The sequence below is a fragment of the Coptis chinensis genome, chromosome 3 (assembly GCF_015680905.1).
Source record: "Coptis chinensis isolate HL-2020 chromosome 3, ASM1568090v1, whole genome shotgun sequence".
In the NCBI taxonomy this organism is placed as follows: domain Eukaryota; kingdom Viridiplantae; phylum Streptophyta; class Magnoliopsida; order Ranunculales; family Ranunculaceae; genus Coptis; species Coptis chinensis.
This window is the reverse complement of record NC_141458.1, coordinates 90,554,914-90,572,305: the sequence shown is the minus strand read 5'-3', so window position 1 is coordinate 90,572,305 and position 17,392 is coordinate 90,554,914. Positions and strand designations below refer to the sequence as shown.

The 17,392-nt window shown below is 37.9% G+C and overlaps 1 protein-coding gene across 1 annotated transcript; it reads left to right on the top strand.

Moving 5' to 3' along the window:
- Positions 1-12,293: 12,293 nt before the first annotated feature.
- LOC147511569 (uncharacterized) lies at positions 12,294-16,983 on the top strand. The gene is made up of 2 exons (XM_086598508.1): positions 12,294-12,518; positions 16,546-16,983. Exons 1-2 carry the CDS (start codon positions 12,294-12,296, stop codon positions 16,801-16,803), a joined length of 483 nt encoding a protein of 160 aa, XP_086454634.1. The 3' UTR covers positions 16,804-16,983.
- The last annotated feature ends 409 nt before the right edge of the window (positions 16,984-17,392 follow it).

The window sequence follows — 17,392 nt, the reverse complement described above, 5'->3', positions numbered from 1 at the left end:
CTCGTATACCAAAGGACAATAAGAATCGGGTGTTTCGGGACTTAAGCAAAGAGGGCATGGGGAAGCGTTGGCAGCCATGACTTTGTTTGGGTTTTGTTCATTTACTTGTACCGAAAAGAGCATCAACCTTTTTGTTTAGGGACTCGATTAGAGTTTTTAATTCCGGATCGGGTTTGACCTCGAACATAGACGTAACTTTGGTAGGAGTGTCTTTAGAAAACCTAGAAGAATCAGTGTTTCCCCAATGGGTGCCATTGAGGCACGTCTCTCAAGAAAAGTGTATGCTTCCAAGCCCTTGTCCATGAAACAACCGCGTTCATGATATCTAATGTTTCCTTTTGATGGTCGAGAGACCATTAAAGAATGAAACGGACTAATACAGCACAGTTGTCGAGTTGATGATGGGGACATTCGAGAAGTAGATCAAGTAAATCGCTCCACGCCCGAAAAAGGATTCACGGGGGTCTTTGTGCCGGGAAAGAATTGAATCTTTTGAAGCATTTCTGTAGTTTTCTTACGAGTATAGAACTTTATCATGAATGCTTGAACAAGTTTGGCCCATGTGTCAATGGATTGCGGGCGCTTGACCGGCGAAGCCAAACTGAAGCTTTATCGCCTAAGGTGAAGGGAAACAACCTAAGCAAGACTTGTTCGTTGGTTGGTAGCGGTCGGGATGGCGAAAAGTGGTGACTACTTGTTGCATCCGACGAAGATGATTGTATGCGTTTTTCATGGTCTAAACCATGGTAAACAGGTAACAAACCGAAAATGTTTGGCATGGAATACGAAAATCACCTACAATCGCAGATCGAGTTTAATACGAGAAGCGTGTCCTTCCCAGTAAAGGCGATAGAAATCGAAAGGGTTTCTCGACCGTGAGATTTTCTTGACCATAATTAAAGGAGATAATGGAAGCGGAGATGTTTGACGAGGTTGATTTTACACGGAGGAGGAACTATGCCTAGGAGATAACATAAACGAGTTGTTTCTTGTATTTTCGGCGATGATATGTAAAGTTCTAATTCCTTATGTTTACCGGACCGTAGTCTCATACAAATATGAATTTTAATTTGGTGCTCATAAGGAGCGAATAATGACCGGAGTTTTTAGAAGTTAGGAAGGAGGAAGTTAAAAGCACGCCTTCCCGATTTGCTAACTTCGGCGGGGAAAGCTAGGATAGCGTGTGAATATTCAAGAGACGAGGTTACGAGAGAATTGAGGGAGGTTGTTCGTGCTAGCACGTTCCTTAATTAGGCAACCTCAATTTTTTTCAAGTTTCCTAGGCACTGATGGAATAGGATGATGATTTATGATGGTGTATTATGCGGGGTGTTATTAAGATGATTTAGATGAAATTTTTAATTACTATGATTTTTAATTTTTTTTTTTTAATTTTTTTTTAAATTTTTTAATTAATTTTTTTTTTTTTTTTTTAATTTTAATTTACGTGATTAGTATATTATGGAGACTTGATTACGAAATATGCAATTAAAAATGATAGATGCCAAAATAGAACTAACTAACATATACTAGTTTACGCAGAAAGTCTACCCATGCAAATCTATATTACCTATACGTGCAACTATGTGTAAGTTATACGTGAGTTAGGGGAATGTCAAGAACGAACTCATGCAATTGAATACCGCGTATGTGAATTGATGTAACATACACATACAAAAATATTCTAAGCAAGTGGTTTGGTGCTACGCATATATCAAAATATATACGAATCATATTAATTGTGTTACGTGAATATGTGATGACGAACCACCTTTACATGCACAGAGTTCTCATTCCAACATACAAATATACGAGGTAAAACAGGTTATAGCAAATAATATCCTCGACAAAGTTTGAGGAGTTTAAGAGTTTGAAACCGGCGTCCCCGCGATTCCTCATGATAGCGATCGACTACTCCCAAGCTTATGCTTACTAGAAAAAGCAGGACCAAAGAGCCCAAAAGAGTAAACGAAAAAAGAAAGTGGCGTACCTGAAAACCGGAGTGTTGATACTCGAGGTTAGTTTTAGCGTGCTTACTAATTCAGTCTCGTCCGAGAGACTCTTTTGCGTTTAGTACTTCAAATTCCTCACGAAGTGCCAAGATTTGTGCTAATGAAAATAAACAAACTTGGCTCCACAGTTATTTGTTAGTAGAAAAAAAAATTACGGTAAAGAGTTAGTATTGTAATGTAAAATGAAAATTAAAAGATGATGAGGTAAGGAGGGTTTTATGGATGTATTCCGGTTATTACGTTATGTCGAGTCCCCGGCGTGCGGCAGCGGCGCCATTTGATAAAAGCGCTTTTACACACTTTTATTTGATTTTTAGGTTACTTATTTTCTTAAGTCCGAGGTCGATCCACGGTCAAAGTCCGAGGTCCTGATCCAAGTCCAAAGTCCAAAGTCCAACGTCCGTATTGTCGTGCGTTTTAGTCAAGTTACCTTACTCGGATGGGATTGGTAGGATAGGTCGAGGTAAGGGATCGTCCAAACCTTAGGGACACGGATAGGTTCACAACCGGAGTTACAACTTTAGGTGAGTAGGATTTTTAGGGTTTCTTTTTAGTTGGTTTTAATTAAAATAACGGTAATGCAAATAATATAAATTACTACGGCGATTATATGTAGGTAAATAAAAGTAGAGAAACAGGGAGAGAGTTAATCATGCTCATGCAAGAATCATTTTTCAACAGGTTTTATTACTAAATCACTACATCTCTAGTTCGTCCTCGTTTGAGGAGGCGGCGTCGAGTATTGATCCCTAGTGCATGCCCACATCTCTAGGTCGCATTTCACTAGCATAAGGAGTTTCGATAATACCTCATCTCGGTATATTATTTACGCTCACGGCACAGTTCACATCAATTTGGGCCGAATTGGAGAGTCGTCGACACCGCAGAGTCGGCGAGACATTTTGGATTGGCAAGGAGATCTATCTGGAGCATCGAAGCATCCAACTTTATAACTTTCTCGGGTCATTTTGGGACCGGATGTTAATTTCTATGTCTAATTCCTAAGTAGTGATTCTAGAATATTAACGAAGTCAATCCGGATTTTACACGAAGCAAAGATAACCCTCCCCGGGGGATTAGCTCATCATCATAGGAGGAATAATAAAACTTGCTGTATACATTAAGTAAATAATTGCAGGACAGAAATTAAACAAGGAAAGAAATAACTGTTATTAAGGTAAAATAACTTCATCGTATTAAGGCTATTTGAAACAAAATAGCGGAAGGTAAGTACTGAAGAAAGAAATTTAAACGTAGCTAAAGCATTAATATGCTGAAGACCTTCTAATGAAGGCGAAGCCTTCATATATATAGGCAATACAAGAGTGACCCGTGAATATTTAAGATTTTGTTCTTTTGCTAATTGAATGGTTCGAAACCAAACTTTGTTTTCAGCGGTTTTAAGTTTTGTCCTTTTGCCATTTTAATGTTTTGTTTTAGCTTATGTTAATTCAAACCACCGGGTTTGAATTGATCACGATGTCTTCTTTCTCGACAGATGGTATCAATTTGAAACCATCAATTGCCACCTGCCTATCTTTGACTCATCATGCCTTACGGGCCCTTGAGAGTGTGTCCACTTAGTGTGTCTAGTGGCTACCGAAATTGGCGTTTTACTACTTTTGTCCTGCTGAGAGAAGCACGTCGCCTCGTCGCCATAGCGAGCTTCACTATGCCAACGTCGGCACCTAGATTTACCCGATTTGAGCCGGAAATTTCCGCCTCTTTATATGTGGGCCCTTCACGCGACCGGTTACGTTTCTTTTGGAAAACCCGGCTCTGGTCGGGCTTTTGTTGGGCTTTTTACGGAGATTGAGCGGAATTCCAAATATTCCCGTATTCTTGTACTTGGCGACTTCACTAGCCGAAGCGTCGGCACCTAGATTTATCCGATTTGAGCCGGAGTTAAGTGCTTCTTCATATGTGGGCCCGTCCAGACCGGGTTCTATTCTTTTGGAAACCCGAACTACCGCGGGTCGAGTGGGAAACTCCAAATATTCCCGCATTCCTGTACTTTGATGCACGTTTTGTCACTATATTCATTTAAATTGCGGAAACCTGCAAAAGTACGAAAATATAATTAGTACATGATTATTAAACACATAATCGACCAAAATGCTATGTCACTCGGGGTTTAATATTACAGTTTTGGGTGCTTATCAATACTCACGAGAGATGAATGTACTCCCTAGTGGTGATATATTATGATATGATACATATAATTTCTTTCGAAGGAATATGAATATGGTTAGCGTGATATGATGAATATGGTGGTGTGATATGAATATTAGTTAATATTAGTGATATATTATGTCAGGATTATATATACCCATGATGGTTGCAGTGAGAGTAAAATAGATGTATACTATAAATGATTACGTTTGGGAATATAACTTTGTTTTGTAGGTGGGTAAGACTTATTAACTTTTTATGAAGAGACGTTGTCCTACCCTAAGACGACGTGCTGACTTAAAGGTAAAGTGTATCAAACTCATATTTAAATAAGTTATCATATGTGTGTGTAATAAGTTGAATGTAAGTAGAAATTATATTGTGAGTTATTTTTGGAAATTGAGCATGATGAATAATACTATCTGAAATTTCTTGGAAATGTATAATGGGGGTTGAAATTTTACTTGGGAAGAAACTGCATGCCGTTTTGAGAATACGGAACTAACTTGTCTTCCAAGTTGAAATAATTGAATAATATATTTCTTTATTCGAAAGATATGAACTTATTGCTATTTTATATTTAGTCTTACTAATACCAAAGAAATTGATTTCTTGAATCTACTTTGCTTTGTTTTGTAGCGTGAGTGTGTTTTGAAAACATAGATGGTGGAGTCACGATGGATGAAGACATGTGATTTGGAGTTCTTTCTTGGAGTCTTAGTTTAAGTTTTTTAAAGTTAATGCAGGTTTTGTTTTGGCAGCCAGGATATAATAGAGTTGGTTAGTTTCTTTGTAGTTTAATAATGTGATGAAGAGTTATTCTTTTTTTTTTTTTTTTTTTTTTTTTTTTTTTTTTTCAATTTTTTTATTCATGTTTGATAATATGGTATTGGATTTTGTTGCACCCTGGATTTTCAGATGATTGAATATCATTGTTTTAAATATTGTATGGAAGTTTGGGGTGTGGGATTCTCCTAGTATATTTTTACTTTATTCTCTAACTAATTAAAAGAATCCCATCCCACGTAGGATTCATTTGAAAATAAAAAAAAATCAAAAAGCAAAAAGAGATATGGTGTAAAAATGAGATAAATGCTTGCTCTAAGATGTTTTTTTGCCTATATGATCAGGAGTATGAAATTGTGGTTTCAAGAATGGAACTTGGATTCAGTGTCTAAGGGTGCAAGAGTATATGCAACGGGTCTGCGAATCCTTATAGTCATCTATCTACCCATTTTTCAAGCAAATTACAACCCCACCCCCAACCCCTCCGGCGGATGCATCTATATGGCGGTTGAGAAGAGAGTCTATTTTCTGATTCCTTTTGCGCCCTTTTAAGATTTTTGGGTTGTTGTCAAATACGTACTACATTTAGTAGTGTGTTACCCCATTCCCCACACCCGGCAACCCTGCCTGTTTTGGAGGAGGAAGACGCAGTGGGGTTGTTATTTTTTTATAGTTTTTGTGCGGGTTTGATTTTTTGTTTTGGAATTGAAAAAATAAACAATAGAAAATGGAAGTTAACTTGAGGTTAGTTGAAGGACACGTGGGGCATGCCGACTGGACTCTCAACGTACAATTTTGTTTTTTAACAATTAACATTAACACATTTTAATCTATCTTGTGAACTCACTCTTCCCTTGAGAAATATTTTTTGTTTAATTTGATCATAGAGCCAACTCAAGGAATAAATCATTGTCTTCCATAGAAATTCCTTGTCAGACATAAATTTGAGTAGAATTATCTTCCAAGAAAAAAAACTAATGGTCTCATTCTCAGGAAGTTGACTGGATTAGGGAACTTGAGCATCAAACTGCAAATGTATTCATCCACTTGCTCCAAAGGGCAGTATTTGGTCTATGTTTAACTTTGGAATTGAGATGCAAGTTGAGCATTACATATATAAAGTAAAATTCAAACTCTTGGTGGTGGGTAGGCATGTCTCTTCATGTCTTACTTGATTCCTCCAAAATATCATTTGGAACAAATTGAAATCCTCTATTGTGGCAAACAAAATCAGCACCCACAAATCATCAGTCTTTTCTCAATATCAAACTACGTGATTGAAAATAGGTTGATTGAGTGTGGGTCAAAGCCGACTTTGGAGTTTGCATTAACAGGTCGCTTTCGCTTTCGTTGATTAATCAACAAAATGGTTGTCTGCCTAGACGGCGTTTTCCTACTGGTTATCGATCGAAATTTGAGTATGACAGTGATTAATAAATATTCTGTCGAAACATATTTGTACTAAAGGGCTATTGTTGTTTCCACAATCGGAATACAAAGATGCTTTGCGAAAAATGACATCAAAACAAGTATACAACTATGAAAATTGCCGGATAAGGCATCACCAATGATGGCCCTCAAAATAGAAGGCCACATCAGCATTTTGAAGACATGTATAGAGGAGAAAAGAGACATAGAGGATCCTTATATTTTGTATCCTACAATTTTCAGTTCTTGTGAAATTGGCATGGTGGAAGTCTATATAGCCCCATTGTATAATTTCATTGTGATTTATTTTTCTTTTTAAATTTGGTACAAAAAGTTTAAAAAACAGACAAATTGTTCGGGTGGGGTTTCGAACCCGAGTTACTTTCCCAATACATGAGCAATTTTGACAAACTTTGCTCTACCACTCAACTAAAATTATTATGACCCATTTTGGTGTTATCTCGCGAAACGGACCGGGCCCTTTATAAATGTGATAGAAATAGAGACAATTCTAAAAGATGGTAAATATAGGGGCCAATATAAAGACTGCATCATTTATGTATTATTCTCTTAAATTTGAATATAGAGTCATATCAAGGTTCCATTGGTGATGCCCTAACAATGAACACTAGATTTGAAGGATCTAGATTTCTAGATAGTTGGATAATGTGCTTTGCTTAGTGACTCAAATCACGTAAGTTAAATTATCAACCATATTACCTGTACATTTGATATATATTTTACATATACTAGCATCATGCACGTGCTACACATGTCTTAACAATCATTGTCAGGGGGAAAAAACACGTCTTAACAATACAGATGTGAAATCACAGAGTTATAATTGGGAAATAATGTACGCAACAAGAACACAATTACACAAACTGTCTAAAAAAAACAACGCTGATTTTTTATCATTCAGGTTTTGATGAAATAGTAGCTGCAAAGGTGCTTGATGACATGAAGACGTACCTTGGGAAAACTCTGGAGTATGTTAAAGAGGATAGGGCCTTGAGAGTGTTGCTACAAAAGCTGGGTATTGGAGTAGATTGAGTTTACACATAGTACGCAACAGTGGGTGAGATGGGAGAGAGCAGAGGAGCGGAGCACATACACACTTTGAACACAGATGGTTCTTTATAAGTAGGTAATGCAGGTCATGAAGGGGCTATAAGATACGATAACGGGGATGTTGTCCTTGCATTCAATGGAAGCTCGAGGAAGTTGTCCATCCTCCATGAGGAACTGTTAGGGGTTTTGAGAGGGTTGGAGGTGCTGACATAATAGGACTCAAAAAAATAGCTTGAATTACACAATCAGACTAATTGATAGTGGTGCAAATACTGAATATGACGAAGGAGGAGCCGTCTTGGTAATGTGGAAACGTGGTGGCACATATCCGAGAAGTTATGAATGAGTTCAAACAAGTGAAATACAACCATGTCTATAGAGAAGGAAACAAAGTAGAGGACTACTTGTCTAAGATGTGTAATCAGAATGAAAAATAAATAGTGTACTTTAGCCCTCCATTGGATAAAAACTATGTAATATGATTGGAGATGATAGAGTAGGAAAAATGTACTTGCGGATCGGATTAGGTTTTAATTCAATAAAAGGTTAGGGTCTCCTTAACCCCTGGCTTTTTCCAAAAAAAAAAAAAAAAAAAAGAGGTTCTGAAAGAAATATTCAGTATATGGAAGGACAAAACATAAAAATAACTCCTTCCCTGAACATAAAACGACATCTAATAATTCTCTATCTGCATGCTCCTTAATCCTCCTCTCAAACTCATGTATTAAATGTCGATAATACACATTTGTATGTACCAAGGTACATACATACCCATACATATAGGCACGTTAGGTACCCTGCTATTGGGCCTAGCATACACATTCGATAATTATCGTATACTAAGCCCAACTTAAATTGCATGCGCATATTCAGGTTTCCTATTCAAATAGTAATTATTATAGTTCATATGAGATATACTTTATGATGGATAGAGTCTATCATGAAGGATAAACCCAATTGAATTAAAACTACTTTCCAAACATGAAACATCAACCATTCTCCATTGTAAATACTTTGATCCTTTCCGCAACAAGAACTACGCCTTTAGAGACTTGATTTAAGGATACAGTTTTGATAAGTAGTGTGTGATGATTTTTCCTAATCTAGAAACACAAATATTTTGTTGATGATCAAAGAACAATGAGAAATATTAGATCAAGAAGAAGAAGAGATCTAGAAGATGATGAGTTAAACCACATTCTTTAATTGCTGCCTACATATCCTGTGAAGAGGAATCAAACTCAAAGCGTAGTTCAACTATTCTATTTATAAGAATAGATTAGGTTTCCCATAATTACTTGTGAATTAAGTAATTAGTGTTTAACTAGGAAACAATCTCTTATTAAGTCTTATCCAAACTCTTCTAGAAGCTCATATTTCCCAAGTCAATAAGTCTCCTTTATTGACTTGAACAACAAGGAAACATGTTCAGGTTCGGATTAGGAGTTGGAGTTCCAAACTTAGTAATTCCGGATTTAGTGTTCATAGTCAGGAGTTGGTTCTCCGAGCCTACTACTTCAACTAGTTCCGAACCTCCAATTCTCTGAGCCTACTACTCTAATCAGTTTCGAACCTCCAGTTCTCCGATCCTACTACTCCAACCAATTCCGAACCTCTTTTTCTTATTTTACTTTCGAATCTAGGAAGTGAGTTAGTTAGGATTTAGACATAAAGTGTGTTCTAGTACTTCCTACCCACACCAAGATCATATCCGAGCCTTTAGAAGATGTTACCACATGTCACATATCTATTTGTTAAAATATGTACACACAGATGCCCCTCTTTTTTCTTCATGGGTTGTAACTCAAACCCTTGAGGAAAAAGGGTAAAAGTGTAGGTGCACGTCGCCATACGAAGCTACATAAAAAATAGTGTAATGTGCCTCTCTTTTCTTTTTGAAATTTATCGAAAAAAATTCACATTACTGTAGTGTAAGGAATTGTAAATCTAGGCTTGCCATAACCATGCCCCAAACCTTGCATATTAGATCGAACTTTGTATATTAGGAACTTGGTGAAATCCGGACCTTCCATGCCTTGTGATGATCCGGACTTGGACAAGTTATGAATGTGGAGTTCACAATTAGCTAGGAAGTGGAGTTTCGAACTTGGTCAAGTTCTGAACTTGGAGTTCCTGCTGACTAGGTTTCGAATTAATGTGAAATTCCTTACTAATTAGGAAGTGGAGGTCCGAACTTGGACTTTTCATAGAGAAAGTTGAGTTCCTTACTAGCTAGGAAGTCGAGTTCCGAACTTGAACTTGAACTTCCCATAGGGGAAGTCGAGTTCCGAGCTTGGAGTTCCTGACTAGCTAGGAAGTGGAATTCAGAACTTGGACACGTTCCGAACTAGCGAGGAAGTGGAGTTCCAAACTTGGATAAGTTTCGAATGTGGAGTTCCAGATTAGTTAGGAAGTGGAGTTCCGAGCTTGGACAAGTTACAAACTAGCGAGGAAACTTAGACAAGTTTCGAACGTGGAGTTCATGACTAGCTAGGAAGTGGAGTTCCGAAGATCTAGCAACTCTTTTTGTAGTTCCACTTCCATTCCATAGGAAGTGTGTTGATCTGGAAGTTAGCTCAAAGTATGTTTTGGTACTTCTTACCCATACTTACATGTTATCCAATTACTACGAAAGTGTTGTCACGTGTCTACTCCATATTTGCAAAAATAGTTTTGTCACGTGTCTACTTCCTATTTGCATAAATATGTATACACATATGCCCCTATTTTCTCTCCAATGGTCGCACATTCGACCATCGAGGGAAAATGACAAAAATGTTGAATTATATTTTATACAAATTTGTATTGCGAATCTTAGAAAAACAAGGTTTTGTAAGAAAATAGGGTTTGCCCCTTTGTCAATTCCTGTAAATACATTTAGTGTTGTTAAGAAATAAGGCTTTATAGGAACGTAGGGTGTGCCCTTCTATTATTTCCTGTAAAGTCCTTAAATGATCTGGTATCTAATGCATAAACTGGCACTTATAAACTTAAGATATTAGAACTGCTCTTAGGAGGATAAAATCCATGCTAAGATAAACTTTCTCCATCACACGTGGAATAACACATGAGATCTTTCAGTCATCATCCCAAGAAAGCTTTCTAAAGGTTCTGATACAACTTTAGCCAATATATGGGATCTCTCACCCAACATCCAAAAAGTATCCCGATAGAAAATTATAAAATAAGCAATGCTCTAAAAAGAGAAATATAACTTTTATTGAAAATTGATTAGCATAGATTATGGCCCTAGTGTTGTGGAAGCAGATCCAAATCTGTGAAAATTTTGTCTCTAGCTTATAAGCTAAGAGTAGTGTAACATTACTTGGAAACAGTACATGTTAGCATCAGGATGCACCCCTGGAGGATCTTTTATCAACATCTTGTTCCTGGTTAACTTCAAAGATGTCCTCATAAGGATAAGTTAAAATGGTAAAGTCCCTATCCAGTGGAGTTTACCACTTCTGAACGTGTCACCAGTTTTCTGTCTCTTGGACTTATCTTTATAGGAATTCTTGTTGAATGACTTTTGCTCCGACTGTGATCCCTCAGACTTCCTATCATTATAATGATTAGTAGAGCTTTACCGGTAGGAGCGGAGGTGACACTAGTTATCATTCTTTTGTGAGAAGATTCCCTATCCAATTGGTCCTCTACCAGTTCCGTATATTTCTCGATCATAGCCTGCAACTCTGTCATGTTTGTAGGCTTCTTTTTCTTCAAGGACGTGTATAGACCAGATCGAAGTGGGATCTAATCCCTTTCTAATTGAACCTTGTTGAATCTTTTGGTGAAATCCCTAATATGCTCGTCCTTCCGGATTTTCAAACTGAATTTCATAATGAAATTAATGGATAGCTCCTTAAACTCGTGAATGTTGCCCCTGGGCAACTTCGTGTACCAGATGAGTGCCAAGTTTGGAAAAGTTGAAGCAAAATACCGACACAAATAATATTCCTTAGAAAGACCCACCATTGCTTGACGATAACCGAGCACATGAGAGATCGAATCCCCCATGATTATAACACTAGGTGAAAACATGATTTTTTTGACTCCTGGTCCTGATAGGAATTGACTGGTACTAATAGTCAACAATATATTTGACGGGCTTTTTATTAAATTGATGGTCCATAACCGTCAAACAAAAATTGATGGTTCACGCCAGAAAAAAAAATTCCCGAAATCCCGGTCGGCGAATACCTTCCCCAAAAATTTTCGCACTTTTCCAATTTTATTTCTCTCTTCGGTTTCTATTTGTTAAAACTCAAAACCAAAAACTCTCCTTCGATACCTCACAAGTCGCAGCTACTTCTTCGACTCTATTTGCAAGCCGCGCTTTTTCCAATTTTATTTCTCTCTTTCGGTTTCGTTTGTTAAAACTCAAAACCAAAACTCTCCTTCGATACCTCACAAGCCGCAGCTACTTCACGACTCTATTTGTAAGCCGCGGCTGGTAATTTCATTACCTTGTTCATCTCTACAAGCAACTTCAAACAACTTCCGCCAAAGGTAACAAATTCAGCAAGCTTCAATTTCGCCGGTTTGTTTCTTTTATTTAGAAAAGATGTTACTTTTTTTTAATTAGTATATTGGGATGATGCATCTTTCTCATGAAGTCGGTTTTCAAGTTTGTGTTCTACTCTTTGAAAGTCATAATCTAGTATATAATGATCCTGTGGCAAAGGTATATATATTTAGATAATGGTCATGTTAGAGCAGGCATCTATCTAGTATACTCTAAAACTTTTCAGTTGATGTATGTGTTAAAATGTCGTCCTTTGTTGAATGTAATCATTTTGTCTTATGGTTAGGTCATTGGTCGTGATGGCAAGGGTCGTTCGAGGACTAGGAACTGGTGTTACAAAATCTGTTGTACATGCCTCTGCTCCTTACATCAAAATTGTTGAAGAAGAAAAGAGAAAACATGAAATTACAGATGAAAATGTCAAACTAGTGATGCGTCGCCTTGATGAAGAGACGAGGGCACGTAAAATTCTTGAGGAAAAGTTAGAGGGTTATGCACCAGAGTTCGAAAATACTTCTCCACAGGTAATGAAAGATGACTTAGTGCAACATTTCTTTATACATGTAGTAATATATATCTTGCTATATAGCCTACACGATTTTAGTATAGAGTAGTTCTTGTTGAATTAGTTATACTCAGTCATGTTTTGACATCCTTCAAGTTCCTTTAACTTGTTCAGTCTATTATATCTGCTCCAAATTTAGTTAGTACTAGTTGTTTTGTGTGGAGGTATTAGTCACACCATCATTAGTGATATGGCTGTGATCCGATTATTTGGAATAAACTTATCAATGGCCTATCTTGAATCCAAATTTATCAATGTTTATCTCTGGTCTGCAACTAGGCATTTTCCCAAGCCTGACATCCATCCTCCATTCTTCTGCGACCCATTTATCATGTAAGGTATTGAGTGCAGTACCTTGGGAACTGTAGGCACATACAGTGAACACACATACATTTTGAATGTCCATCTTTGAAACTTATAATATATCGTGAAAGTTTGGGGATTTGCTCAGTCTTCGAAATTTTGTTCGCAAAGGAAGTCCATTTGGCTTGAAAAGCCAAAGTGACCTGTCTGTAAATGCATTATTGTTTAGTTAAGAAAAAGTGTATGCTCCTGCCACCTCAAATGTAGAAGGTGTGAAAACCTAGAAAGCTGCATTGCCCCGTCAAAGGGAACATTTTGTGGGCCAAAATGGAATGTAGTACGTCAGACGTTACATCCATGCATAGGTGTCAATGTCCCGAGTGAATTGAAATGCGTATTATTTCCATTATCCATAGACGAAGACATACATAGACCAGGAGCTGCAGCTTCAATCCCTGATTCCACTTGTATAGAGACGGTAGAACCCAAAGCATCCTTCCTGTCTTTGTAGTCCACAAACTGATCTGAATCGTCCACATTCGAAGGCGCTGCTTCTTGTTTGATTTCTTTCTTCTGAGTGTCATGGATATCCCCGAGCCATTGAGGTTTTCTGCAGTGTAAGCAGGACCTTTGCGTTCAGTTGAATCAGTAACATTGTTTTCAACTTCAGCAACTGTAACAGCTTGGGTGGTACCCTCATGAGTACCTTCTTGACGGGTGGAGTCATCTGTGAGCTTTCCTGAACCAGATTTTTGTTTCGTTCTCTTGGAAAGAGTTTAGTGATGCCAGAAGTGGCTACCTCAACTTCATTTAACACAGATGTTTTATGTTCAAGTATCTTTTTTAGCAGCTTCCCCTGTTGGGTCTGCAATCTTTAGCAAGTAAAGAATCCTGTCCAACTCAGACTGGAGAGAGGACATGTCCTGCTAAAGTTGCATTGTTGAATCAAGTACTGAAAAAATAACAAAACAACACAGAAAAGCATTAGCATGTCGAAGAACAGGCAGATGAAGTAGTACTAGAGGTGCTACTCGACTGCCTGGAGGTGCTTTTGAGAGAATCTAGCGGAGACTTTTGGAGGGAAGGGTCTGTGCTTAATGGCTGGCTCTCCTCAGTACCAAATGCTGAAGGTGGATAGTCTTTGCGAGCAAGGTCTGAGGTAGTCAGTGGCCTTATCTTTCCTTCCAAGAGTCATCGTCTTTTGCCATAACATCCCAAAATAAGGAAATGTCGTCGGTGGGCCAAAACTTAGAAGTGTTGCACCCCCCTGAAATGGGCGTTACGCTTCAATAGAATGAATTCGGTAAGGGTAGAATACGCCCCATGGTCGATCGAAGGTCCTGCGCCACTTGAACTCAAATCTTACCCATTCAGCTAGCTCATAACAAAATGTTAGACCAAGTAAGGCTGACAGTTACGAATTGGTTGAGGAAAAGGAAACCCCCCAGCAGCTTTGCCCAGCATCTTCTGCCGATTGTCAGCCTGTTCAGCTGACCTCAGAGGATTCCAGTCACCCGGCACAGCATGTTTATTCTCGGCGGCGATTACATTATGTTTCCCAGACTAAGACTACTCCAGAAGATCAGCAGTCTAGCCTCAGTAGATTCGTCTACATTCGAAGGCGCTGCTTCTTGTTTGATTTCTTTCTTCTGAGTGTCATGGATATCCCGATACTGTTAGTTATTGTTCTTTCTCCTTATTATTGTTTTTCTTGTTTGCTTCTTAGTACTTTTGTTGAGAACAAGAGATTTATTGAGGCGTTATCGATTTTACTGAAATGAAAGAAGTTCAGTGTCCCATTTTTACTGAAAAGAAGTTCTTAGGAAGTGCAGGATTAGATGCTTGGACTGTGTCCTCTGCCATGCTATCCTCCATATTCATCTGATTAGTACTTTGAAGGTTTGAACCAAACGGGACAGCTGGGTTTGGGGTACCAAACACTGGCTGAGACGGAAGAGACGCAGACGAAGTAGTACTGCCAGCTTGGGAGAATGAAAACACTGGCACTGATGAACCCTTAGATGACAGACCTGCTCTGTGTGTCCAGCAGCTTCTACTTCAGCACTGCCTTTATCTTCCTTGAGTACCTGTGGTGTCGCCACTTGAGTTTGCTCCCTGGTTAGTCAGGTTCGAAACCTTATTGAGTTCTTGCGTTACTCCTGGAAGGTTCACCTCATTCCCGATAGTTATCGGAATCATTCCCTTGGCGGCAGCAGCGCAACCTTGCTTGACCGCTATAACTTCCTTGACTTTTGATGAACCTGATGCTTTCTTCTCACCCGATGAACCTGATGTTGCTAGTTTCAGGTTCTGCTCGTCCCCGAAATAAAATTAAAAGGGAACATATGCTAGACAACAGTTAGGCACGCTAAGATTTATGAGCAGAGTGTTGGAAAACCAAGAAAGGTATATCGTATGTTTGGAGTAGCTATGACGCTGATCTTAAAATGGATCAGAAGTAGGTATATCATATGTTTGGAGCAGCTATGACGCTGATCTTAAAATGGATTAGCAGTACCCTAGGATTAGGAAGGATAGGAGTTGCTCAGATAAGTTATAAATTAAGTGTAGCAAATTGAGATCATCTGCCAATAGAAAAAAAACAGATAGAGATGCCCATACTTACAAATATATTATGATGTTTTTACTTCGTTTGGTGGAATGTTAACTTCGGTGTCTTTTACAGATCATTGACATTCGTCAGCATTGTCTTTACAAAGCATTAAGATCAGGACACACAAGTGTATCCTTTCTGACAAGTAAAGGTTGATATATTTATAGAGAGTGTAACCCTCAGTCTGACCTACTCTATTAAACCCATTACTTCTACTAAACAGATTAAATCGAAATCCCTCCCTTTAATAAGAACACTATGCGATTTGAAGTTAAATTCTTTTACAACAAGAGTCCCTAGATTAATATTTATGTTTATCTGAATTCACATAGATTAATAAGGTTCACTGTTTATTTCTTGGTAAATTGATAGATCATAATGTCAGCCCATATCAAGCATTGAGATTGTCTGCAACAGTGTAGGGATAGGTAGTTTCTGAGGCAATGCCTTTGTTGAGTTGGACAAATAGAAATGCATCATCCATTTCACCGCCTTCACACCTTGGTCCACGCCTTTAGTGTTGCAATCCACCAATTCTTGTTTGGATAAGGAGATCAACTTCCCTGTTTTTAGCTGAGTAGCGCCTTCCATAGGTGCCACTGCTGAGAATGCCCAGCAGGATCCTGAAATTTCACAAGTTAGTAATGTATAGTGTACTTAATTTTTCCTGAGCAAGGAGCAACTAGAACATGTTTACTAGAAAAACTTGGGTTTATCAGTAGGATAAAAGTCAGAGAACTAAAGACATGTATGGTTAGCAGTATAGAGGATAAAGCTAGCTAGTTATGTTTTCTACATTATGAAAGTTAGTCAAGATCTCCAAGTAAATAAGATTACCACATTGGCCTTGATCCTTGACAGGGGTTACTACGCCTTTCTTCCTCCAGTCCATGCTTAAGGGAACTGATTCTAAGCATCCGTTCGGTAGAGAGAGAATGGATGTTGCTCTAGCCAACTGAGCTAATAGGCCAATTTAAATTGAGTATTTAAATTTAAATATTGTTGTGCTTTCATTGAGAGTTGAACTTGTATATTTGTATTCATTTTTACCTGTGATGTTGTACTGTAGGTAAGAAGACAATCACGTGTTCTTGATGAAGTGTCACATGTTCCACCATCCACACGATGCCTTTTAAAGAACTTCAGGAAAAGAACCGTTGCACTTGGAAGCGTGTCTAATGGCGTACCATCTGCCGACTCGTATAACATAACAATTGATGATATCTTTGATTACACAACTGAGTTATATGTTGGTGAAGGAACATTTGGCGACATTTCAATTGGAGATACAATCACATGGCCCATGCCTTTTGTGGAGCCAATTTGATGTGAGTTGGTGAACTTTTTTGTATGCATTTTAGTAGTTTCGTCTTTTTTGTGCAACCTAGTTGGCTTTGCATACACATGAAGATGTATGGGGCATATGGAGTATACTAAAACTCATGTAATGTATTTTGCTACAATATTTTGGTGTTTTGATGAAAGAATCTATTGTATTTTGGTAGAATGTTGATTTGAGTTGGATAGTTTAATTTTTGTAGGAAAAATTGGATATGAAATTTAGATTATAAGAATTTCTTTTTAAAAACATTAATGCTAAAAAAAACGACGGATATAGACCGTCAAGAAAATTTATGTATACAGAAAATTGACGAGCAAACCGCCAATAATTTTCAAATTTGCATCCCAAATTCTATTAAAATCAGAAAAATTTGACTAGTGAAATAGCAAACTTTGACGGTTATAAACCGTCAACAATTCTATTTATTATTGACGTTGACCACCCGACAAATAAATTTAAAATTATTGACGGTAACTAACCGTCAAGAAAAAAAACGACTACGGATTTTTTGACGGGCCTTGAGACAGGCGATGTCAGTCAAAAACAGTGTTTTTTGACAGGGTTTACCTGTCAA

Excerpts from the sequence above, each read along its gene's own strand:
- LOC147511569 (XM_086598508.1), top strand. The coding sequence starts at position 12,294 with ATGGCAAGGGTCGTTCGAGGACTAGGAACTGGTGTTACAAAATCTGTT. Across the intron at positions 12,519-16,545 it reads TCGAAAATACTTCTCCACAG|GTAAGAAGACAATCACGTGT; the intron begins GTAATGAAAGAT and ends GTTGTACTGTAG.